Source organism: Chlorocebus sabaeus, chromosome 3 (assembly GCF_047675955.1).
Source record: "Chlorocebus sabaeus isolate Y175 chromosome 3, mChlSab1.0.hap1, whole genome shotgun sequence".
NCBI lineage: Eukaryota > Metazoa > Chordata > Mammalia > Primates > Cercopithecidae > Chlorocebus > Chlorocebus sabaeus.
Window position 1 is genome coordinate 94640807 of NC_132906.1, and position 24158 is coordinate 94664964.

At 48.7% G+C, this 24158-nt stretch overlaps 2 protein-coding genes across 26 annotated transcripts in view; one reads left to right on the plus strand and one right to left on the minus strand.

Moving 5' to 3' along the window:
- PCID2 (PCI domain containing 2) overlaps positions 1-2999 on the minus strand; it is a 60759-nt gene extending 57760 nt beyond the window's left edge. For 13 of the 24 annotated variants that reach the window (XR_012092639.1, XR_012092646.1, XR_012092636.1 and 10 more), the window contains exon 1: positions 2605-2999. Coding sequence is in view for 11 of the 24 variants with exons in the window: in XM_073014525.1 (XP_072870626.1) it covers positions 2605-2640 (36 nt within the window). In the remaining 13 variants the exon portion in view is untranslated. The remainder of the gene's footprint in view (positions 1-2604) is intronic. The other 11 variants (XR_012092647.1, XM_073014527.1, XM_073014526.1 and 8 more) reach the window with 4 other exon arrangements.
- Positions 2386-24158, plus strand: part of CUL4A (cullin 4A) — a 56198-nt gene continuing 34425 nt past the window's right edge. Inside the window, exons 1-5 of one of the 2 annotated variants that reach the window (XM_007960978.3) lie at positions 2386-2613; positions 3973-4088; positions 13243-13346; positions 22686-22755; positions 23837-23910. In XM_007960978.3, the coding sequence (XP_007959169.1) occupies positions 13279-13346; positions 22686-22755; positions 23837-23910 (212 nt within the window). In that variant the 5' untranslated portion in view covers positions 2386-2613; positions 3973-4088; positions 13243-13278. Of the gene's footprint in view, positions 2614-3594; positions 3777-3972; positions 4089-13242; positions 13347-22685; positions 22756-23836; positions 23911-24158 lie in introns of those variants that run through there. The other variant, XM_007960977.3, reaches the window with a different exon arrangement.

Sequence of the window (24158 nt, forward strand, 5' to 3'; positions counted from 1 at the left end):
ACTTCAGCGGGGGCCACGGTACATTCAGCACAAGTGAAATAAACCTTTAGACTGGTGATGCCAAGTTAACAGGTAAACAGACCAGATGACGTGTTAAAGCATCTGGAACTTTCCCTGGAGGAAACAGAGTCAATCAAGTTTTAGTAACAGAGGCAGATGCTCAACTCTTCTTCAATAAAATACCAGAACTATCATTTACTAAGCAAATGCATTTACTGTATATTCATGGTCTTTTTTTCTCAAAACTTTCGCGAACCCTGTTTAGAGATGGAGAGTCACAGAAGTCGATAGGAGAAGTCACAGAAGGATGATAACTTGTCATCGTCCCAGAATTAGTAAAAATGCCAGGATTTCGGCTGAAGTCTTATTGTCTTTAAAGTCTATGCCCTCTTTGCTATGTTTCACTTGGAAAGGGCAAAGTAAAGGAAACCATCAACCAGTACCTGCAGCCGGTGGGTCCTGGCTGGGGCGCGTGTGGCAACAGATAAAGAAGGGATGGCTTTGAGAGACTTCGGAGATACATCCAGTTAGGTAAAGGACTATTTGCTGAGACTAAAGGAGGAGTCAATGATTTCCCCCAACTTCCTAGCTTTGATGAATGTGCAAATGATGGTTTTATTCCCAAAGAGACACAGTTACATTGGCACCTATGTTCCTATACAACAAATCAAACACGCTGTGTCACCGTGTGCAACAGGCTGCCGTTCTCTTATCAAAGGGGCACGTATTTTTAAAAAATATTCAAGAATCTGTTAATACATAAAACCTAGGTAACATGCCAGTCCAACCAGAAATACTTTTATACATCAAAATTAGGAGGAAGTGGACTTTTCCTGTCTCACGTTAGTGGCTACACTGCCCTTTGTGGAGACGTAGGCACGCACATCTCTATAGAGGTCCATCCTGGGCCCAGCCCCTGTCCACTCTCTACTTGTTCCCTGGGTCACCCCTTCTCAGTCTTTCCCAACATGTGTATATCAAGGAGTCTCAGATATGTATCTTTAAACCAAATCTGTCTGTTTAAACTTCAGCTTACACACATAGAGTAGAAGCTCGCTTACCAGTCTCACTTTAACTGACTTGAGTTGGAATTATGACTCTCTCCAAACCCTCCCTGAAATACACGAGTTGATGCCCAAGGCATGATGAGGACTTCCAGCAAGTAGGCTTCACTCTAATACATTGCAAGCTTTTGCCGGCTTAGTTGTATGTGTTCTCATATCCAGATGTGTTTGTTCTCAAATCCATTTTTGCTAGCTGAACCTGTTACGGTAGTTATGTACTTTTAAGGTCATCAATGAAATATGAATGCAAAACGAAGCAGTTGTTTCTCTATAAGCTAAGTTGCAAGTTTTTAAAAGGCTCACTTGAGTTTCTTAAAAAAAAAAGGTGTGGGGAAAAAATTGTAAAAGATTAAGAAAATTCTAAAGACAATCGTATCAAATTGGTTCTTAAATGCCTATATCCTTAACTTTAAATAAACTTATATTGGAAAATGTTAACTCTGCAAAGATTAGGCCAAAACAGACATAGCCTAAAGAAAAGGCCTTGGGCCTACATCCAAAGATTGGCAAGTATCAAACTAGAGGTAAGCGGTTAAAACAAAAATTGGCAAGTGAACGTATACTTTCATGTTTTAAGTTAAAAGCTATATCCATCTTTTCGTGATTCCTGTTTTAACCAGTTTTCTCAATTAACCAAGCACCTGCTGGTCCCAATCATGTCAGACTTTTCGGCTGTCAAGTTCGTATCTTTACCCAGTTGTCAACAGATACCTCAAACTCAACATGCCCAAAACTTAATTTATTTATCCCTCCAAATCCACTCTATTCATCTTTTTCCCAGACTACAAACCTGGGAATCATTCTTAACTCTTCGGTGTCCCTCAGCCCACCCATTCTTATTCACCACGTCCTGGTAATGTTTCCTTCAAATATTTTAAAAATCCATTCCCTATTTTTCCTATCTCTGTTACTACAGTGCTGGTTCTGAGGACAGGCATAGTTAAGTGGAAAGAATATGCGCTTTGAAGCCTGTTAAGGCTGTGGAACAACACCCGTCAGACGCATCTAGCGAGCGATAAGAAGTGTGCATTGTGCTCGGAGAGTGAAGGGCGTTAAAACACAGCGAAGATCAGGGGCACGAGCCCGGCCTGCAACACGGCCACAGCCTCGCGCTTACCCCTCCATCGCCTCCTGGAGTCCCCGAAGTCATGCCGCATCCTGCTGGGAAGCAGCGTCCACCCGACACAGCACCGCCCACACCGGGCCCTTGGCGCGGCCAGCAGGCCCTTCGGGCCCCCGGGGGCGCGGCCACACACGCCAGCAAATGAGGGCAGTGACCTGGAGCCCCCGCGTCTACTTACACCGCGACGACTCCGCGATCCGCGGACACCGCCCGGCCCCCACGGCGGCCCTGCAGGGGAGCCCCGGCCGCCGCTGTTCGGCCTTTCAGTCGGCTCGCGCCGCTGCCCGCCGGAGACCCGGACGGAGGAGCGGGGGCGAGGCGCGACACGAAGACGCCTGAGGGTCCAAGGCAGGAGGGGACACACGGAACACGCCGAGGGCCAACCACGCCGCCGCGCGCTCCCCGGCTAGGACCCACCTGCTGCAGGTACTGGTTGATGGTAATGTGTGCCATGGGAGCGCCGCCGAGCACAGAGCGCCACCCCCTACACCCCAAGCGGGCCAGCTGGCGTCACTTCCGGCCCTCGTCCGTCTGGGTCCCGGAGCCCCCGACCCCGTCGCCTGTGCGCAGGCTGGTTCCGGAGGGGGAATCCTGGGACCGGCGCGGCGACACGCTTGGGCTAAGGGGTCCCGGGGTCTTTCTGTCGGGCCCGCGTCCTCTCAGCTGGGACGCCAGCGGCTCTCATTGTGTGTTCGGGCCCGCCTGGGCTGAGGGGTTTGGGGTCCAGTGGCGAGAACAGCCCCACTGCTAAACTGCCTTTCACTGCGCTGTCCCCTCGACTGCCCCTTGTGAAAACGAGGCCGCGGATCACGCTCCGCGCCGGGCTGGGCCAGGGACTCGGGACGCGCGCGCCCGAGCGGGGGTGGAGGGGAGGGACATGGCGCGCGCTCCCGAGCTCTCATAAGGTGCCTCCGCCGCGCGCTCCCGAGCCTTCAGAAGTTGGGGCACGTCCCGGCCCGCACCCCCGAGCCCTCGAGGTGGTCTCACGCCCCGGGTGGGGGTGCCGAACCCTCAGGAGGAGCCCTCCCTGGGGCCCTCAGGAGGGGGTCCCGGCTCCCGAGCCCCTCAGGAGGGGGCCCCCGGCACGCACCCCCGAGCCAGGAGGGGGTACCCAGAGCCCCGGGGGGTGTCCCGGTGCGCCCCCCGGAACCCGGGCTGTCCCGATCCCTCGGGGGTGGGGGTGGGGGTCCCGGCGCGCGCCCTCGAGCCAGGAATGTGTGTCCGAAGCTCTTGGGGGGGGTCCGATCCCTCAGGAGGGGTTCCCAGCGCGCGCCCCTAAGTCCTCAGGAGTAGCCGGGCGCGGCGGCGGTTGGACTCGGGCACGCGGGCGGGGCGGGGCGCGCGAGGAGGACGGGGCGGAGGCCGCGCGGACCGGGGCGGGCGGAGCGGAGCTGGGCGGGCGGCGGCGCTCGGGGCGGGGCGCGGCGGTTCCGGCCCAGCCATGGCGGACGAGGCCCCGCGGAAGGGCAGCTTCTCGGCGCTCGTGGGCCGCACCAACGGCCTCACCAAGCCCGCGGCCCTGGCCGCCGCGCCCGCCAAGCCGGGGGGCGCGGGCGGCTCCAAGAAGCTGGTCATCAAGAACTTCCGAGGTGGGTGCGGAGGCCGGGTCGAGGGCCGGGCGACCCCAGCGGGGCCCCCACGAGACCCCGCCCGCCCTGGGGGGAAGGCCCGAGATCCGTACGGGCCTCTAGAGCGCGGGCGCTGGGGCGCCGGCCGGGTCGGGGGTGGCGACGCGGGGCGCTTCGCGGCGCGCCCTGAGCCGCCCGCTCTCTCTCCGCCCTGCAGACAGACCCCGGCTGCCCGACAACTACACGCAAGACACGTGGCGGAAGCTGCACGAGGCGGTGCGGGCCGTGCAGAGCAGCACCTCCATCAGGTACAACCTCGAGGAGCTCTACCAGGTGAGGCGGCGGCCGAGGCTGGGGGCGCCGCTCCTGCCCCGCGTGACGCAGACGCGGCCGGGCGGCCGCTCCGGGTGCCTCGCAGGCTCTCGCCGGGGAGCGGAAAGGCAGGGCGTTTGCCTCCACTGCAGGGCCGGGAGCCCCAGAGGCAACAAGTGGTTTTGTTTATTGCCGTGGTGGAATTTTTGTTTTCAGCCTTAAGCTGCTTAGAACGATTCTTAAAGTTATCCCATTACAGAGGAGAAGGAGGTGTGTTTCTAGGAGCCACGTGACTCATATTTTGCAAGTATACAGCAAATTATTTCTCTCGTTATAAATAAAACTGTTAGTACTGTGTCACTTGCCACAGTAATAAGAGGGTTTTTTCTCTGTTGTGTTTTGTGATTAATGGTTGCCTTTAAGATACTCAGATTTTGAAAAACTTCAAAATTCAAAAACAGTGGTTTTCTTCTCTGTTTTGTGATCAGTGGTTGCCTTTAAGATATTCAGATTTTGTAGCGTTTAATTCAAAGTGATGGTGTTCCGTTTATAAAGTAACAAAAAATGGCTAAAAGTGCATTTTACCATACTTGGATATTTTATTTACATGCGGATGTTTTTTTCTGGCGTCGTCTTTTTGTAAAACAACGTTCATTAAGTAGTCTGATATCTACATTTTGGGTCACGGTGTGTCATACAATCGTTTCTATTAAAATAGTTGAATTAAAAAATTTTTTTTCTGGATATGCAAGTGACTGCATTGTAAAAATTATTAAAAATATATAAAAGAAGATTTCAATCACCTATACTCCTACCACCCAAAGGAAACTGTTGACAGTTTGGTGTACATACATCCATTCTCTGTCTGAAGTGTAAGTGAATTATGTTTTCTTATCAGCTTTGAGGTATAGTCTACATATAATGTGCACTCCAAGAAGTTTTAACAGATGTATATATACAGTTATGTAACCGGCACCACAGTCAAGATAGACTCTTTCTTGGTAAAATAGTAGAATATTTTTACCACCCCCGAAATTGCCCTGACCACTTTTGCAATCAGCCCTCTCTCCTGCCTCCTAACCCTTGGCAGTCCATTTGCTTTCTGTCACTATATTTTGTCATTTCTAGAACGTTATCTAAATGCAGTCATCTATTTTGTAGTGTCTGGCTTCATTCACTTAGGACAGTGCTTTTGAGATTCATGCGTACGCAATGTGATTGTAACTTGTTTATTACCTCTGTAGAATGGGTATACCACAGTTATTTTATCCATTCATCAGTTAATGGACATTTGGGTGTCCATGTTTGGGGTTTTTTATTTGTTTCTTTGAGACAGAGTTTCACTCTTGTCACCCCAGGCTGGAGTGCAGTGGCGCGATCTTGGCTCACTGCAACCTCGCAGATTGAAACGATTCCCCTGCCTCAGCCTCCCGAGTAGCTGAGATTACAGGCACCCGCCACCACACCTGGCTAATTTTTGTATTTTCACCATGTTGGTCAGGCTGGTCTCAAACTCCTGACCTCAGGTGATCCGCCTGCCTTGGCCTCTCAAAGTGTTGGGATTACAGGCGTGAGCCCCTGCGCCGGCCTTGGATTGTTTTAAATAAAGCTGCTGTGAACATCTGTGAATGACCCTTTGTTTGGACATATATTCTTATTCCTCTCAGGTAAGTTCTGCTTACTTCTTTATCTAGAAGTAAGTTCTCAGGGTCATATGGAAAATATATGTTTACCTTTTTATGAAATTTCTTGTTTTTCACAGTGGCTGCCCCTTTTGCGCCTCTCCCAGCAGTTTATGGGAGTTCCAGTTCCAGTCCGCCACCAGCATGTGGTGTCCTCACCCTGTAATTTTAGCTGCGCTAGTGGGTGTGTGGTGGAGTGTCGTTGTGGTTTTAGTTTGCATTTCCCTCTGATGTGAAGCATCTTCATATTTACTTGCCATTCTATGTTTCTTTTTAGATGAAGTGTCTATTTAAATATTTTGCTCATTTTTGTTGTGTTGGTTTTTTTCTTACTATTGAGTATTTGAGTTTATTAAGTATTCTGGATACAAGTCCTATATCAGATATTCGCCTTACAAATACTTTCTCCCTAGTCTTCAACTTGTCTTTTGATTCTCTTAATTGTGCCATTTGAAGAGTAATAGTTTTAAGTTTTCAGGTCACATGTATCAGTTTGTTCTTCTATGGACTGTACGTTTAGTATCCAAGAAATCTTGCCTAATCTAAGGTCACAAAGTTTTCTCTTATATTTTCTTCCAGACATTTTAGAGTTTTAGGTTTTACTTTTAGGTCTATGATATATGTAGAGTGAATTGTTGTATATATTGTGAAATATAAATCTAGAGTCAGAGCGAGTACAGTGGCTCATGCCTGTAATCCCAGCACTTTGGGAGGCCAAGGCGGGTGGATCACCTGAGCACTCAGGAGTTTGAGACCAGCCTGGCCAACATGGTGAAACCCCATCTCTACTAAAAATACAAAAAATTAGCCGGGCGTAGTGGCAGGCGCCTGGAATCCCAGCTACTCGGGAGGCTGAGGCCAGAGAATTGCTTGAACCCGGGAGGCAGAGGTTGCAGTGAGCCGAGGTTGTGCCACTGCACTCCAGCCTGAGCAACAGAATGAGACTCCATCTCAAAAAATAAACAAACAAACAAAAAATCTAGAGTCAGTATTTTCCCTGCAAATGTCCAGTTATTCAGCCTCTTTTCCCTTACTGAATTGCCTTTGTTCCTTTGTCAGAAACCATGTAGGAGTAGGTGGAGTGAGGTGTGAAATCAGGGTGTGTTGGCCCCCCAACCTCATATATTTGCACAGGTTTCTGGCTATTCTTGGTCCCTTGTGTTTCCATGTGAATTTCAGAATCAGCCAATTTGTATAAGAAAGTGTGCTAAGATTTTGATTGATCGTATATAGAATCTATAGATCAACGTAGGGGAATTAATTTCTTAACAATATTGACAGGCTGGGCTCAGTGGCTCACACCTGTAATCCCAGCACTTTGGGAGGCCTAGGTGGCCTGATCACTTGAGCCCAGGAGTTCGACACTAGCCTAGGCAACATGGTGAAACCCCATCTCTACAAAAAATGTAAAAATTAGCCTAGTGGGGTGTTGCATGCCTGTAGTCCCAGCTACTCACTCAGGGCCCCTGCACCACAGCCTGGAAGCTCTCCATGCAGGAAACTGAGCAGTTGGGGCCTATTTGCCTCCCATCTTTCTGAGATTCACTGTCTTTCATAGCCCAGTGCTCAGTGCTTCAAAAACTGTTACTTCATATATTTTGTCTGATTTTGTAGTTATTTCAGGCAGAAAGTTAATACAGTTCTTGTACTGTGTCTTGACTGGAAACAAGAGTCCCACCTGAACTCTCAGAGGTCTTTGGTTTAATAAAATAGAATACCTTACAGCTAAAGCTTCTTACTACTTTTTTCCTGGAGATTTGGCTGTTTGATATCTGCTGCCCCATTGTTTTTACTTAAAATGGCGGAATTATACTTTGCAACACCTTGTACACAGTGATATGTCTTATAAAACAATCACTGTACATATTATGAACAATGTTTGCAGGTACTTTAGGTGTCTGTCTTGAAACCCTGAGAACTAGGAATGCTTACCCCAAAATGACAGTCACTGGTTCCTCCTTGGAATGAGACATCGCAAATTCCAGGGGCATCTCTGGAGGTGCTGCCCCACCAGGGGACATGTGGAATCAGTTGGTTCCCTTACCTGTGGGCATGTGCAGCTGGTCATCTCTCCACGCACAGGTGGGCTTCTGGCCTCTCACAGAGTCTGAAGCATGAGCTGCCTCAGATCTGTTGGAAGCAAGTGGGATAGAAATCTAAGAAAAGCAAGTGTGAAATTACTGATGTCTGATCAAGCAGGCAATACATTTGACTTGGTGTTTCAAAATAAAGTCTAAGTTTTTGTATAGGTGGAGTGGTGTATATGTTGCCAAAGAATCTTATGTGAAAGGACCAATTCTCACCCAAGTTTGAAAGTTTTCGTTTCGTGTTTGGTTTTTGGTTTTGCTCAGTCTCCCTTTACCTCTAATCCCCTTAGGAGTCCTGTTGCTTACACTGTGTGGGCCTCAGCTGGCCTGATGTTTCTCTGTTTGTTACTTTGTTTTTTTTTTGTTTTCTTTTTGTTTTTGTTTTTTTGTTTTGAGATGGAGTCTCGCTCTGTCGCCCAGGCTGGAGTGCAGTGGCCGGATCTCAGCTCACTGCAAGCTTCGCCTCCCGGATTTACGCCATTCTCCTGCCTCAGCCTCCTGAGTAGCTGGGACTACAGGTGCCCGCCACCTCGCCCGGCTAGTTTTTTGTAATTTTTCGTCGAGACAGGGTTTCACCGTATTAGCCAGGATGGTCTCGATCTCCTGACCTCGTGATCTGCCCGTCTCGGCCTCCCAAAGTGCTGGGATTACAGGCGTGAGCCACCACGCCCGGCCTGTTACTTTGTTTTTATCATTTTCCTCCTGTAATGTGTAGAGGAGAATGTTGGGAAGGCATAGATCTTTTCTGTTGAACCACCTGAATTTAGGTCTGTAATAACTAACTCCCTGAAGAAAGTACATCTTCTGTGTCTTGTGTCTCTATGTTTTAGTCCTACTTTTTGCTAAATGAGACAACAGAAAACTGAAGACTGCATTTCTAGAAAGGTTTCAGAGAAAGGCTGTGTTTTGATTCAGAACTGGTGTTTTTATTTGTTGTTGCACAAACACTAATCTCTCAGGCCTTTAAAGAGAGAGGTGTGGCCTCCCTATGTTGTCCAGGCTGCTTGGGAACTACTGGACTCAAGCAGTCCTCCCGCCTTGGCCACCCAAAGTGCTGGGGTTCCCAGTGTGAGCCACTGCGCCTGGCTGACATACAAGCTCTGAGGAAAGCCAGGCTGTCTTTCTTGAGTCACAGAGTAGTTGTCTCCGTGACATATTGATAGCAGGTGATAATGGTCAGTGAAGGGGAGCAGTTAATCCTTCGTATTAGGTGGCATCCTTCCCTCACACCCAAGCTGCAGACCCAGTGTAGGGATGGGACCCCCACAGCTACACAGGTCTCATCCTGTGTGGCTGTGAAGATCTCTGCGTGACTATGGAGGTCGCATCCTGTGTGACTGTGGAGGTCGCTGTGTGACTATGGAGATCTCGTCCCGTGTGGCTGTGGATGTCTCGCCTGTGTGACTGTGGAGGTCTCGTCCGACTGGCTGTGGAGATCTCGTCTGTGTGACCGTGGAGGTCGCTGTGTGACTATGGAGGTCTCGTCCTGTGTGGCTGTGGAGGTCGCTGTGTGACTATGGAGGTCTCATCTGTGTGACTGTGGAGGTCTCTGTGTGACTGTGGAGGTCGCTGTGTGACTGTGGAGGTCTCGTCCCGTGTGGCTGTGGATGTCTCATCTGTGTGACTATGGAGGTCTCATCCGACTGGCTGTGGACGTCTTGTCTGTGTGACTGTCGAGGTCTCATCTGACTGGCTGTGGACGTCTCGTCTGTGTGACTGTCGAGGTCTCATCTGACTGGCTGTGGACTTCTCGTCTGTGTGACTGTGGAGGTCGCTGTGTGACTATGGAGGTCGCATCCTGTGTGGCTGTGGACATCTCGTCTATGTGGCTGTGGAGGTTGCTCTGTGACTATGGAGGTCTCGTTGTCTGTGACTGTGGATTTCTCGTCCGTGTGACTGTGGAGGTCCCTGTGTGACTATGGAGGTCTCGTCCGTGTGACTTTGGAGGTCTCTGTGTGACTGGAGGTCTCGTCCGAGTGGCTGTGGAGGTCTCTGTGTGACTGGAGGTCTTGTCTGTGTGGCTATGGAGGTCGCTGTGTGACTGTGGAGGTCTCATCTGTGTGGCTGTGGAGGTCTCTGTGTGACTATGGAGGTCTCGACCAAGTGGCTGTGGAGGTCTTGCCTGTGTGACTGTGGGGGTCTCTGTGTGACTATGGAGGTCTCGTCTGTGTGGCTGTGGAGGTCTCTGTGTGACTTTGGAGGTCTCATCCGAGTGGCTGTGGAGGTCTCTGTGTGACTGTGGAGGTCTCGTCTGTGTGACTGTGGAAGTCGCTGTGTGACTATGGAGGTCTCGTCTGTGTGGCTGTGGAGGTCTCTGTGTGACTATGGAGGTCTCGTCTGTGTGGCTGTGGAGGTCTCTGTGTGACTATGGAGGTCTCTGTGTGACTATAGAGGTCATGTCCCACAGCTCCGTGGACTTCCTTGTTCTGTCTTCCACACCTGAGAACAGGGATTGCCCTTATCCGCAGTGAGCATTTTGTTTAAGTAGCAGTGAGTTCACTCCAGGCAATGCTTTGACACTATAAATAGATGTGTATTTGACATTCACACACGTGTCTGTTGAGCTAATACAGACAATCATTTGACGAACCTGCTGGTTAGGAAGTAGCTGTGATGTGAGGAGAGACAGTGCTGGGTGAAGATATACATCAAGTTTCCTCACTTGGCTGTTTATACGGGGAAAGCATCGTGATACTAGTAGGATAGAATGCAAATGATACTTCTCCACCTCCGATCATTGGATTACATTCCTTTTCCCTGGGGTGAATCTTTAAAATACGAATGAGTGCACCAACATGAAGCACACAGTACCATCTGATTAGTTGCTTTATGCATCCAGAAAGGGTATTTCTAAATCTCAAAATATGATTGAGTGTCAAAAATCCATTTTGGGGAGGGGCAACTCCTATGTTGTGCTGCTTCTATAACAGCACAAAAAAGTCTTCCAGTATATTCCTGCCAGCAAGGAGTTGGCAGGGCGGGGAGAAACAAAGGCTGTCGCCTTTCCAGTGATGAGTGCCTGTAATATAAGCCGGGAGTCCTGACTCAGCACCTACAGCAAACCTGGGTCACCCAGGGCTTGCTACTTATTTTGAGAGGCTCCTAAATTCTTAGTTTTAAAAACAAAGTAAATTGCAATATGACGCAGATGAATAGTAAATATGCACCAAATAGGACACACAGGAGGCAGAGTGGGTTATAAAATATTCAGTCATTTGCCACAACTAGGAAGAGATGGTTTTAAGGATATTGGTTCTTGGTTTAGGAATTAAAACATCCAGAAAATGGTCATAAGTTACTGTTTTATGAAGGATATGCACCACTAAGCTTATCTTGATTTTTGCTGAAGAAAATACATTTTCTTCATGTGTTATATAAGAAACTCACTTTGTAATAATTATGTTTGTGGGATTCACTAATGTTTAACTACTAGAGCAAAACCTTTGTTGTCAAGTTCTCTTGGTTGTTTGAGGAGACAAAAGGGTGACAGACCTTTGACCAAATTATGAAGACATGGAATTCAAAGGGATGGAATTGAAGACTTTGAGAAAGGAGTTGAAGTAAATACAGAATGTGGGTAGGAATTCCCTATTTCTATAGTAAGACAAAATGTAGGGGAAAGTTTGTATTTCGTTGTTATTATGCTGATAATAAGCTTGCTAGAAAATAGGATTATAATTATTAAAAAAAAGATTATAATTATTCCACATCCTCTTTTGGTCTTTATAAATATGCATGTAGTTTATATGGTAGTAATCACTGTACTTTGGTTGACATGTAGCAGCTCTCCGATATTTAGTATTGGAATTGTTAATACTTGTAAGTATTAGTAAAATGAATAGCTCTATAGCTTTAGTTTACCTTTTTTTCTAGCGGAATATTGTATCCGAATTAAATTCAGATTATTTATCTAAAGTGTTTTTATTCTGTTTTTGAACCCCACATTGGTTCAAAACTTGTTAGAAAAACCACATTTCTGTTTATAATATTTCATATTTGAATTGAATGAGTTTAAGTTTTTGTACATAAGATTGGAAAGGAATTTTTTTTTTTTTTTTTTTTTTTTTTTTGAGACAGAGTCTTGCTCTGTCACCCAAGATGGAGTGCAGTGTCGCAATCTTGACTCACTGCAACCTCTGCCTCCTGGGTTCAAGCGATTCTCCTGCCTCAGCCTCCTGAGTAGCTGGGATTACAGGTATGCATCACCACGCCTGGCTAATTTTTGTATTTTTAGTAGAGACAGGGTTTCACCATGTTGGTCAGGCTAGTCTCGAACTCCTGACCTCGTGAGCCACTGTGCCTGGCTAGGAAATTTCATTAGAACCGATAAGAATGTACAAGCATTGTTTCTTTGAGGTGGGTAAAAATATTGTGAGAAAAGTTTTTCTGCCTCAAAAAATGGTGTCAGCTAGGCGGAGTGGCTCACAGTGGCTCACACCCGTAATCCCAGCTCTGTGGGGGGCCAAGACAGGTAAATCACCTGAGGTCAGGCATTTGAGACCAGCCTGGCCAACATGGTGAAACCCTTCCTCTACTGAAAATACAAAAATTACCCGGGTGTGGTGGCGAGCACGTATAATCCCAGCTACTCGGGAGGCTGAGGCAAGAGAATCGCTTGAACCCAGGAGGTGGAGGTTGCAGTGAGCCAAGATCCTGCCATTGCACTCCAGTCTGGGCAACAGAACAAGACTCCAACTCAAAAAAAAAAAAGATTTCTTATTTTACTAGGGTTGTTCATAGAAAAAAAAAAGTTTCTTAAGAAAAAAACTGAAGTGAATTACACATCTAGCCTACAGAAAAATAAATAGGAAACAATGTAGTCTGGCCAGTGTCACCCAGAAGAGGCTCAGTTTGGACCGAATCACTGCCCTGGGGAGCGTGAGGGGAACTGGAGCCCCAGCCTGTTGTTCTCCTTCCTGAAGGGAAGGTGGTCACTGAGGGAAAAGGTTTTCTTGGTTCTCTAGCCCTGATTTCACTTTGTAATCATCAAGGTGAACTTAAACACACACACACACTGCATTGACCCCCACCTCAGACTGAGGAATCGGAGCGCCCAGAAACAAGCCTGTGGGGATGAAACCTGTGGTGGAGTCCCCAGAGACTAGGCACCGTAGACACTCAGGAGTGGCAGGGCCAGCCGCCTGGGAGCCGAGTCCAGCAGGTGCAACGTGCCCACATTAACTGTTGTTACCTACCCCCGTGCCAACTGTGACTGCACTGCAGTGTTCCAACGAGAAGTGCCCTAAACTTAGCCATAATAAATAATTTATTTGTAGATTCCCGAAGTACTGGGGTAGGGTGTGGGGTGCCTTTTTGTTATGATTACAGCTGTATTAACAACAGGGTTGTTTTGTGAACCAATCTGTTGTTCATACTGAAGAATTGATGTACCCCTTTTGTTCACAGGCTGTGGAAAATCTCTGTTCTCACAAAGTCTCCCCAATGCTGTACAAGCAACTACGTCAGGCCTGTGAAGACCACGTCCAGGCACAGATCCTTCCGTTTAGAGAATATCCTTTTTTTGGTTCATAAAGTTTCTATTCATTAAGTCTTTCAAAACTGAACATTATTATGATAAAGAACTAATGAGTATCCTTAATATTAAGGCAATAGATTTTAAAGTTCTCTTTTATTTCGTGACTCAGAATGGTAGGTTTTTAAGCGAGATTTACCTTCAATTGTTTTGCTGATCTGAATTAAAGGGAAGCCATGCTCACTTATTGGGTATGGTTGAGTGTTTAGGAAACGTTCTGAAAAGTGTCTTAAAAGTTCAAGTATCCTTTATTCTAATAAATACCGTCTGCATTGGCTTTCTGTGATAGGCAGCAAAGTCCCATCAACTTGGCGACGTACGGAGACACTGGCTTATCAGCTCACAGCTGTGTCTGTCAGGAGGCCAGGCGGGATTCAGTGGATTCTGTGCTCAGTCTCATGGACAAAGTCAAGGTGTCAGCCAGGCTGCGGCCTCACCTGAGGTCTTTGCTAGCACGGGCAGGCAGTTGGTGGAAGGCGGGCAGTTGGCGGAAGGCAGTTCCTGTGGTTGTGGGACTGAGGGCCCTGGGGCCTTCTGTCCTGTGTTGGTCGGTGTCGCTCTCAGCTCCACATGCACAAGTCCTTGCCTGACTATTTTCTGCTTCTAGACCAGCAGGAGAATCTGACCTGCTGAGATGGGGTCTTATGTGAGGTAACCTGTGACCCAGTCAGAGAATGATGACCTTCGTATTGACAGGCTCCTTCACAGTGCATGTGAAGCATCCTGCACGTGGGGACAGGCAGGAGCATCTCAGAATTCTGCTGCCACACCAGCTGTGACTTAGACGTCTACAGGGGAGTTTCTGGGCTCCTTGGCATCCTATAGAAAATTTTTTAATCTGGACTCAATCTCATTCCCTAACCTGCTCCCATTACTGTAGCTATCCATGTGTCTCATTGGGTAGAAATTAGAAAGTAGAGTTTATTATTGCAGAAATCTACTTGTGGCTGTACTTTTCTAGGCCTCCGTTTCTTCATATGTAAAATTAGGTGGTTTGTGTTTGCTTACTTCTAAGTGTTCTTCTAATTCAGGGAAACTTCTGCTCCCCTGTTTCCCTCATCTTGGGAAACTAAACCGTTCTGAGTTCATTGGAAGGACCCTCAGGGAAGCTGCAGCAGTTGGTGTTGCTGAAGCTGAAGCACGTGACAGGGAAGCTGAAATGCAGGGTGAGAGGTCTCTGTTTAGACAATCTCCATAGCACCCCCCACAGACGGTGAGTGAGGTCAGTTCCAGCTCTGTCGTGCTGGCTTCTGTAAGTACGCCCTGCAGTGTTTTCCAGCAAAGCCCTTTCCTAAAAATCATGAGGTAGTTCAAGAGATGAGTGACTACACACAACCTTTTGGAACCTGGCCAAAGTACACCTTATCTCAGGAGGCGCCTGTGAGGGCGCACAGAAGCAGGCCCCGCCCCAGTGCCACGGCTCAGCAGTGCGCTTCCAGGAACCCATGTTCCAGATGTTTCCATCCAAAAAGTGGCCTGACTCCTAGGCTTGGGGGAGGCCTTTAGCAGATGCCCAAGCCTTCTCCCAAAGACTTAGGCATTTGTGAGAGTCAGTAGGTGATAATTGTTCCTACCCTAGTTGCAGTCCCCATTTACTTGAAAACTACTATTTGATTACCTGATCAAATGATCCTTCTGCCAGTTACTCCTACTCTGTGGGTTGACTAATGTGCCATCAGTTCACTCAGTGCACAAGCACTTGCTTTCTACCTGCTGTACCGGCACCGCCAAATGGAAAGCGACCGCTGTGCCTGATTTCTACCTTCCAAGACGTCGCAGGCCTATGGGAGAGGCAGGGGAATTACTGTACTTCCCTGGCGCGGTGGCAAAACTAGGATTACAAAAATTATCATTTGGTTCCTTAAAGGCGAAAGAAGAAAATGCTACCATATTAAGTGCCCTTATTAGTCATGAGACATCTTGAGTTGAGAACTGTGCCAGCCAGGCCAGGAATGGTGGCATGTGAAGCAACTGGGGCAGAGCCTCCCAGAGGAGACCCTCCTGAAGCATGGGGAGGATCCCCGCTCCTGTGGATGTGGCACCGGAAGGTGAAGGGTGCTCTGGAAACCCCGAGCAGCAGGGCACAGCTAGAACTCCAGAGAAGCCGTGGCCCTTAGGCTGTGCTGCTAAGTTGCAGATTGAATTTGAATCTTTGTGGTTACTATCAAGGAGTTGAACTTCAGTCTGTGAGTATCCCAGAGTCCTCACAGGTTTTTTAAGCAAGAAACCAGAATTAGATTGTTCACAGAGGTCACTCTGGCAGAGTGATGAGATAAGTTTGCGTATAGACCAGCACACCACAGCCTTTCATTGGGTCGGCACATGTTTTTAAGTATCTGTCATGTGCTAGGTATAATGCCGGGCCCTGGGAAAATAATCTGAGCAGGATGGGATTCTGTCCCTTTGGTGCTTAAACCCAAATGGAGGTGGCAGAAGCATCAGGATAAGCATTTACGCAGTGCTGTGATAAGGGGTTTTTTTGTGTGTGAGACGGAGTCTTGCTCTGTCACCCAGGCTGGAGAGCAGTGGCACGATCTCGGCTCACTGCACTTCCGCCTCCTGGCTTCAAGCCATTCTCCTGCTTCAGCCTCCCCAGTAGCTGGGATTACAGGCGCCCACCACCACGCCCAGCTAATTTTTGTATTTTCAGTAGAGACGGGGTTTCACCACGTTGGCCACGAACTTCTGACCTCGTGATCCACCCGCCTCAGCCTCCCAAAGTGCTGGGATTACAGGTGTGAGCTACCGCGCCCGGCTTGTGATAAGGGTTTTCAAAGGTTCAGATAAGCTCCTGGCACCTAAAGAAAGAGCAGCCAGGGGCCGGGCGCGGTGGCTCAAGCCTGTAATCCCAGCACTTTGGGAGGCCGAGACGGGCGGATCACGAGGTCAGGAGATCGAGACCATCCTGGCTAATACAGTGAAACCCCGTCTCTACTAAAAAATACAAAAAACTAGCCGGGCGTCGTGGTGGGCGCCTGTAGTCCCAGCTACACGGGAGTCTGAGGCGGAAGAATGGCGTAAACCCGGGAGGCGGAGCTTGCAGCGAGCTGAGATCCAGCCACTGCACTCCAGCCTGGGCAACAGAGCGAGACTCTGTCTCAAAAAAAAAAAAAAAAAAAAAGAGCAGCCAGCGCACCTGGGTAGGGGAGCATTGCAGGGGTGAAGTGATGTCTGGGCCAAGTCCTAAAGGATGGATGAGGAAGTGGCAGGCACTGTGGGATGCCAAGGTGGCACAGGCCGGGGAGCAGCATGGGCAGCCCTGGCGCTAAGGAAGCTTACTGGGTGGAAGAGCCAGGTATGCTGCTGGATGTGGGAGAGTTGACCACTGACAGGATCCCTAGAGGGAAAAACGAGGGAAAGGTGGATGCTGAATTGTGGAGGAACCTTTGTTGAACCAAGAAGTGGTTCACACCACAGTGGTTTGACTGGGCAGCAAAACCACGGAGTGGAATGGCAGCATCCTGCCAGCAAACCTGTTACAGTTCAGAGGAAAAGGATCTGACTGCTGTGGAAGGATCAACCAGACACGGATTGAGGCAGAGAGGGTCTGTCTTGGTCACGTTGATTTGGAAGGAGGTGAGGAGTCACTCAGGTAGAGATACCTGTTGTGCATTTGGGGCTGGAGACACAGATCCACTGGATCCAGATATGGATGAGATGCCCAGGAAAAATGAGCAGAGTGGCCAGATGCAGTGGCTCGCGCCTCTAATCTCAGCACTGCATTTTGGGAGGCCAAGGCAGGAGGGTCAGTTGAGCCCAAGAGCTCAAGAGCAGCCTCAACGACAATTAGTCGGGTGTGTGGTTCACACTTGTGGTCCCAGCTGCCCTGGAGGCTGAGGTGGGAGGATTGCTTGAGCCCAGGAGGCCGAGATTGCAGTGAGCTGAGGTTGCACCACTGCACTCCAGCCTGAGCAACCGAGCAAGACCCCCATCTCTAAAAAGAAAAAGATCAGAGCCATCAGAGAAGGTGGCTGAGGGCTGGTGTCAGGGAGGTGAGAGGAGGGTCACCTGGTGGGAATCGAGGGGCAAGTTTAATATGGCAACCGGCTTAGTGACTGGTAAGTAGAGTCTGAAGGGATGATGAGACCAGGAAGTGGCAGGTTCTGTGATGAAGGCTTTTAGGCTACATTCGTACATTAACCTAGTAAAGGTGGGGTGAGTGTTTCTGTCCAACTCAGCACTGTGCATTGGGGACCAGGGACAGGCGTGAATGGCATGGGTCCTGCTCTCAAAGAGCTTGTTTCTGCTGGAAGAGAGTTCTGACCCAGCCCAGTCTCATGGCGAAATGTTAATCTGTTGGCAGATGATACCATGCGGCAGGGAGTATTCCAAGGTCTGCATAGTCAGATTTCCTTTGCCTCTGGGATATTCCAGTACTTCAAGTAACTCTACTTTCTAAGATTTAAGTAACGTGTTGTTGTTTTGAGACGAGAGTTTCACTCTTAATTGCCCAGGCTGGAGTGCAATGGCGCAATCTTGGCTCACTGCAACCTCCACTTCCTGGGTTCAAGCGATTCTCCTGCTTCAGCCTCCCGAGTAGCTGGGATTACAGGAATGTGCCACCATGCCCGGCTAATTTTGTATTTTCAGTAGAAATGGAGTTTCTACATGTTGGTCAGGCTGGTCTCGAACTCCCAATCTTGGGTTTTCTGCCGGCCTCGGCCTCGGCCTCCCAAAGTGTTGGAATTACAGGCGTGAGCCACCACGCCCGGCCAGATTTAAGTAATGTTATGTGCCAGTTATATTTTGATTGTATGCTAATATTAGATTATAGATGAAGCCCATCAGATGCACAGGTAGAAAGAGGGCTTTTGTGGAATTGAGTCATTCACTACCATCTTCTTCGTTTACCATGTCCATTTTCTTGTCTCACGTGTTTGATAAATTCTGCACTTAGCTGTCCCTTTCAAAATAGATACCTGCCCTTGGTGACGTCCCTTCCCCAAAATAAAGGCCTTTTGTACCCATGCACTCATACACACTCTCAGCCAGAGGCAGCTGCTGCAGAACCCACACCACATGCTGCTGCAGGACCACGTGCCACCCAGCCAGGCTGCATGGGCACCAGGAGCTCTTCAAAAATGTCAGGCCAACTGTCCTCAGAATCTAATCTGTAGATAACAGTAGATGAAACTCATGTTTTCCTTCCCCTGGTTCACCTTGACAGCATTGCAGCTCTGGTCAGCCACAGAGTGCCAGGCAGTGGTGGACCCCGTGAGAGCAGTGTGGTCAGCAGTAGGGAGGGGCACGGGAGTGAGCAGGGACCCTTGGCTGTTGGGGAAGTCGCAAAACTCCAGTTGCCTCTTGAGCGTGCCCTTATGATCCGCACTGGCAACAGCATGCTTTGTCTTTCCTTAGAAAGACTTTGTGCCTGTTCTCACTTGACCAGATACTGTGTACGGAGCACTTGCTGGCAGTAGGCCAAGCTCTGCACATTCATAAATCACTTTGTCTCACAGCACCCTGAGCTGTAGGTACCTTTATTGGCCATATTTTCTAGATGAAGAGCCGAAAGCCCAAGAGAACCCTGTTAGGGCTCGGCCAGATCAAAGGAGGCAAAACAGCATGCCTGCCTTCATGAGCTGTGTGGATGAATGACGGTCGGCCTAGGGCTGTCCTCTGGTGGTCTGTCTGTGGGTAGAGGCAGCAGGTGGGCCTTGTTCCTGGAACTGCAGAAGCAGACAACCAAGCATAGAAAATGCATGTGTCCCTCTTCTGCCCCAACAGAAGCATCGTCTTTTGCTTTCTTTTTCTTTTTCATTACAGATATGATAGGCAGGTTTTTCCTATGGTGTAAGCATTTCCGCTGTTGGATGTTGTTTGCTGTTTGAAGACCTGCCTAACTCATCTCAGTAGGCTGTATAAATCCTTTAACGAAGATTGGCCCTTTTCTGTAATGAGAAAAAATATGGTTGCTGAAGAACCTATCTCGAGAATACACTATTGACAGACTCTTACTGTATCTGTATGTCTCACGTCCTAGAATTACTTGCACAGCATTGTGACTATTTGTTATATCCTAGAATCTGGAATTGATTTTGATGTTTAGAAGGCCAGAGTTTACTTAGTAAATGCCACGCTGTGATTTTAGCTTACCATTTTGTACTTTTTTCTGTGGGTAAAAACAAAAAAAATTTTGATTGAGGATCTATATTGATTTTACAGAACTATTTTAGAGAAAGTATTTCTCATTTAATGAACACTTTATGTTGGACTTTCCATCTTAACAAGATACTGCCCCATGTGGAACTCTATCTTCACAACACCTGAGCTGCCCAGTGGTGTCAGATTGACTGGCGTCAGTTTAACCCCATGAAGTTTAAAGGATCTGTGCACCCTCATCCAGAAACAAAGCTACCCTTCGGCTGGCGTGACCTGCCTGCCGGCAGAGGCTTGCGGGGAGGTCCTCCTGGAGTCAGAGCTGCAGGATGGCTGTTGAGGCTCCTTGAAGCCTGTCCAAATGTACTTGGGACAGGTTTTTTGTTTGTTTTTTCCAGACTGTTTCTGTAGATTCCTAATATAATGAGCCATTACAATTTTGAGCAATTTTAAAAGAGTACTTCCAGAGGAACCTGTTAACCATTCAGCCATTAGGTCTTTGCTGTAACTGTCTATTTTTAATTTTCTGGCAGTGCTCTCTGAGAATTCAGCAAAGCCTCAAGAGAAAATAGAGTGAGCTGTCTTAGGCCCCTGTAGCTGTGGTCACAGCACTTCCTGGTGTGACAAGGATTCAGACCCCCCGGGAGCCCCTTGGCTGTCCTCAGCACCGTCTGTTCCTCCTCAGGCTCTGCCTGGCACCCTACCCTCCCTGGCACTCTTTCCTTGTCAGGCCACTCTTTGCCACCCTCCAGCTCTGTCTGATTTGTGCACCCTGCTTGACTGATGTGTTTTTCCTCCTCTCTGTGTGTGAGGGTGTTGTCACCGCCTCACCTCGGCTCTGAGTGTGAGGGTGTTGTCACTGCCTCACCTAGGCTCTGAGTGTGTGGTGTCTCGTGTGAGGGTGTTGTCACCGCCTCACGTCGGCTCTGAGTGTGTGGTGTCTCGTGTGAGGGTGTTGTCACCGCCTCACCTCGGCTCTGAGTGTGAGGGTGTTGTCACCGCCTCACCTCGGCTCTGAGTGTGAGGGTGTTGTCACCGCCTCACCTCGGCTCTGAGTGTGTGGTGTCTCATGTGAGGGTGTTGTCACCGCCTCACGTCGGCTCTGAGTGTGTGGTGTCTCGTGTGAGGGTGTTGTCACCGCCTCACGTCGGCTCTGAGTGTGTGGTGTCTCGTGTGAGGGTGTTGTCACCGCCTCACGTCGGCTCTGAGTGTGTGGTGTCTCGCTGCATGGCAGAAACAGACCTGGAGAAGTCCTTTGGCTTGGCCAGTATCGTGTTGCTGACAGGTGGTGGATCAAGGGTTAAACGTAGGAAGTCCATGTTCTATCCACTTTGACAAGCTATTTTGTACATTTAATCCGTACAAGGGAACAATACCTGCACCACGAGGTTTAGGAGATTTTCAGTGAGAGTGGACGTGAAGAGTGTTTCGTAAACAATAAAGCAGTTTATAGTCATTTATGATTCTCAGCTTTGCATGAACCTGAGGGATGCCAGGCCACTTGCTCTAGGAGCCCATATTCTGGTTTCTTTGTCCTAAACTACTTTTTGGGCCTTTTCCTAAAAATATACATTCTAAGAGTCAAGGTAGGCCCGGTGTGGTGGCTCACGCCTGTAATCCCAGCACTTTGGGAGGCCAAGGCAGGCGGATCATGAGGTCAGGAGATCGAGACCATCCTGGCTAACACAGTGAAACCCCGACTCTACTAAAAAGCAGAAAAAATTAGCCAGGTGTGGTGGCGGGCACCTGTAGTCCCAGCTACTTGGGAGGCTGAGGCAGGAGAATGGCATGAACCTGGGAAGCAGAGCTTGCAGTGAGCCAAGATCATGCCACTGCACTCTAGCCTGGGCGACAGAGCGAGATTCCGTCTCAAAAAAAAAAAGAGTCAGGGTAACAGTGTTCCTAATTTGATGCGTGGATGAGAGTTCATGTCAGTTTTCATCGAGGCCGAAAGTTAAACCTGAGCCATTTTCCTGTCCGGCCTCACATTGTGACAGGCTGGGCACACTGACTCACACCTGTAATCCTGGCACTTTGGGAGACTGAGACAGGAGGATTAACTAAGACCACGCTTTCAAGACCAGCCTAGGAATATAGTGAGGTGCCGTCTCTTTTAATTTTTAAAAAATAGTCCTTGTGGCTGACTCTTACCATGCCAGTCCCCATCTCCAGGAGCCCCCGTGGGAATATATTGAGTGGCTGCCTTTTGTGAAGTGGGGCCTTTTGTCCGGCCACCTAGCCCCAGGGCACCTGTGGCCTGGGCGTGTTTCTGCCAGCAGGGACTTGAAAGTGTCTGGCGGTGAAGGAAGCAGAGAATGAAGGGAGGCTGGAAAGGGAGCGGGGGCCGTGGGAAGAGAAGGCGGCGCCGGCAGGCTGAGTGCACATCGGTGATGAGATACGGAGATCCATGATTGAACTTCTGGTGTGTCTTAGCCCACTGGGGCTGCTGTGATGAAACACCGTAGACTGACTCATCGACAGCAGGAGTCTGTTGCTCACAGCTCTGGAGGCTGGAGGCCCAGGGTCGAGGCACTGGCAGATTCCATATCTAGTGGGGCCCTGCTTCCTGGTTGATAGCCAGCACCGTCCCACTGCATCCTTGTGTGGTGGAAGAGGCAGGGGAGCTCTCTGGGGTCTCTTTCATAACCCCATTCTTGAGGTTTGTCCACTCTCATGACCTTATCACTTCCCAGAGGCCCTGCCTCCTGGCACCATTACCGTGGCGTTAGAGTTTCGGCCTGTGAATTTTGGGGTACATGAACATTCAAGACTAATATTCTTTCAGTATTCCGATTACTAAATGATGTGTAGTATTCAGTGGAGAAAGCAGCTGAAATTAAGGGGTTAAAATTGTAATAATAGCCAAGTGCGGTGGCTCATGCCTGTAATCCCAGCACTGTGGGAGGCTGAGGCCAGTGGATCACAAGGTCAGGAGTTCAAGATCAGCCTGACCAACATGGTGAAACCCTGTCTCTACTAAAAATACAAAAAATTAGCTGAGCTTGGTGGCACATGCCTATAATCCCAGCTACTCAGGAGGCTGAGGCAGGAGAATCATTTGAACCTGGGAGGCAGAGGCTGTGCTGCAGTGAGCTGAGATCGCACCAGTGCACTCCAGCCTGAGCGACAGAGCAAGACTCCACCTCAAAAAAAGAAAGAAAAATTGTAATAATTAAATTGGCCAGCGTTTTTAAAGTTTTCCTTAGCAGGTCTGTACAGACTCACTAGATAGTGTTTTATTCTTAAAGAAGATTAACACATGCTGGCAGGACCACTGCAGACAAATGGTAAGCAATGTTTTTATCAAAACATGACTTCATCCATCTTCCCTCACCCACATGATTGAGAGCTGAGACGTAGAAGTTCTGTCTGTGTTCAGTGCTATGGGTGAACAGCACAATGAGAAAAGCAGGGAAGGTGAACTCAGCTCTTGTGGGAGGGCACTGCTGACCCTCTTGGCCTTCAGGTCCACAGTCAGAGTCCGCAGTGGTGACAGGATTCTTCAATGCCTGAGTGGGTCTCTAAATGTCTCTTTAAGCACAACTTACTCCAGAAAATCAAGCCTGAATCTCAGGTCTTTACTGTAACTGCACAACCAACGTCTTAGGCTTTGTAGATGTCTTAGCTTTGACTTGACTTCATGTGTACATTTTGGTGTGAGCTGGCTGTTAATTACTTAAGTGAGAGAAAAGACCGTATTAATAGCTTTCCTAAATAGGTTGAAATCTTTCGTTTTCTAAATGAGACAAGTAGGAGACGATGGGTGTGTGTCTTTTCTGGGCCAGGTACCTGGCAGCTGCTAGAGCCCACGGAGTGTCTTTGGGAAGGTTTGAGTGAGATGTGTCCACATGTCTCCCCGGCCAGGTGGTGGGCTCGGTGGTAGGAGCACAGGACAGGGCCAGTGCATCATCCGCGTCCCCTCACTTCGCTCGTAACGCAGAGTCAGAGACACATGTCCAGGAGCCTCATCATGTAACAGGAACTTGGGTTTTAAAAGCTTAGTGCATCTCCCTAATCAAGTAAGATGTACCACGTCAGTCAAAAAGTGACCAAATTTAAAAGATACCCTTTAGGCTTTGCCTGAACACAGGATCTCTTTAAAAAAAAAAAAAAAAGATACCGTTTTATGCTAAGTGCGTTAAAATTCCTACAATCAGATTTACGATATTAGAGATGGAAATCACATACCAAGGGAACACAATTAACTTTAGGAAAAAAAATCAAACATGAGGACCGTGGTGGACAGCATCTTTCCATCAGGAAACAGTTGTTGGATTTGAGACAGCTAGCATGGAGTCCAAAAGGCCTGATCTTGAATATTCTGCTAGTAGAATTCATGAGTAAATGGTTCTTCTTTCTGCTGGTCAGATCATGATTAGAAGCATCTTCCTGTTCTTGGACCGCACCTATGTGCTGCAGAACTCCACGCTGCCCTCCATCTGGTGAGTGTCCTCACAGGGCAGAGCTGCGTCTTCGCTGCGGCTGATGCCTTCCATCCCATTTGTGTCTTCGGCAGGCTAAGATGGTAAAGTGTGTGTGATTACTTGTGCCTTCCTTTCTTCAGCCAAAATCATTAATGTGAACGTAGGAGTCCAGGTGGGTCTTAGCCTTGAAACACCAGGTGCCTGGCCAGCAGCGAGGAGTAGAGCAGGAAGCTGGGACAGGCGGCTGACTTTGGTCATGAGGGTGG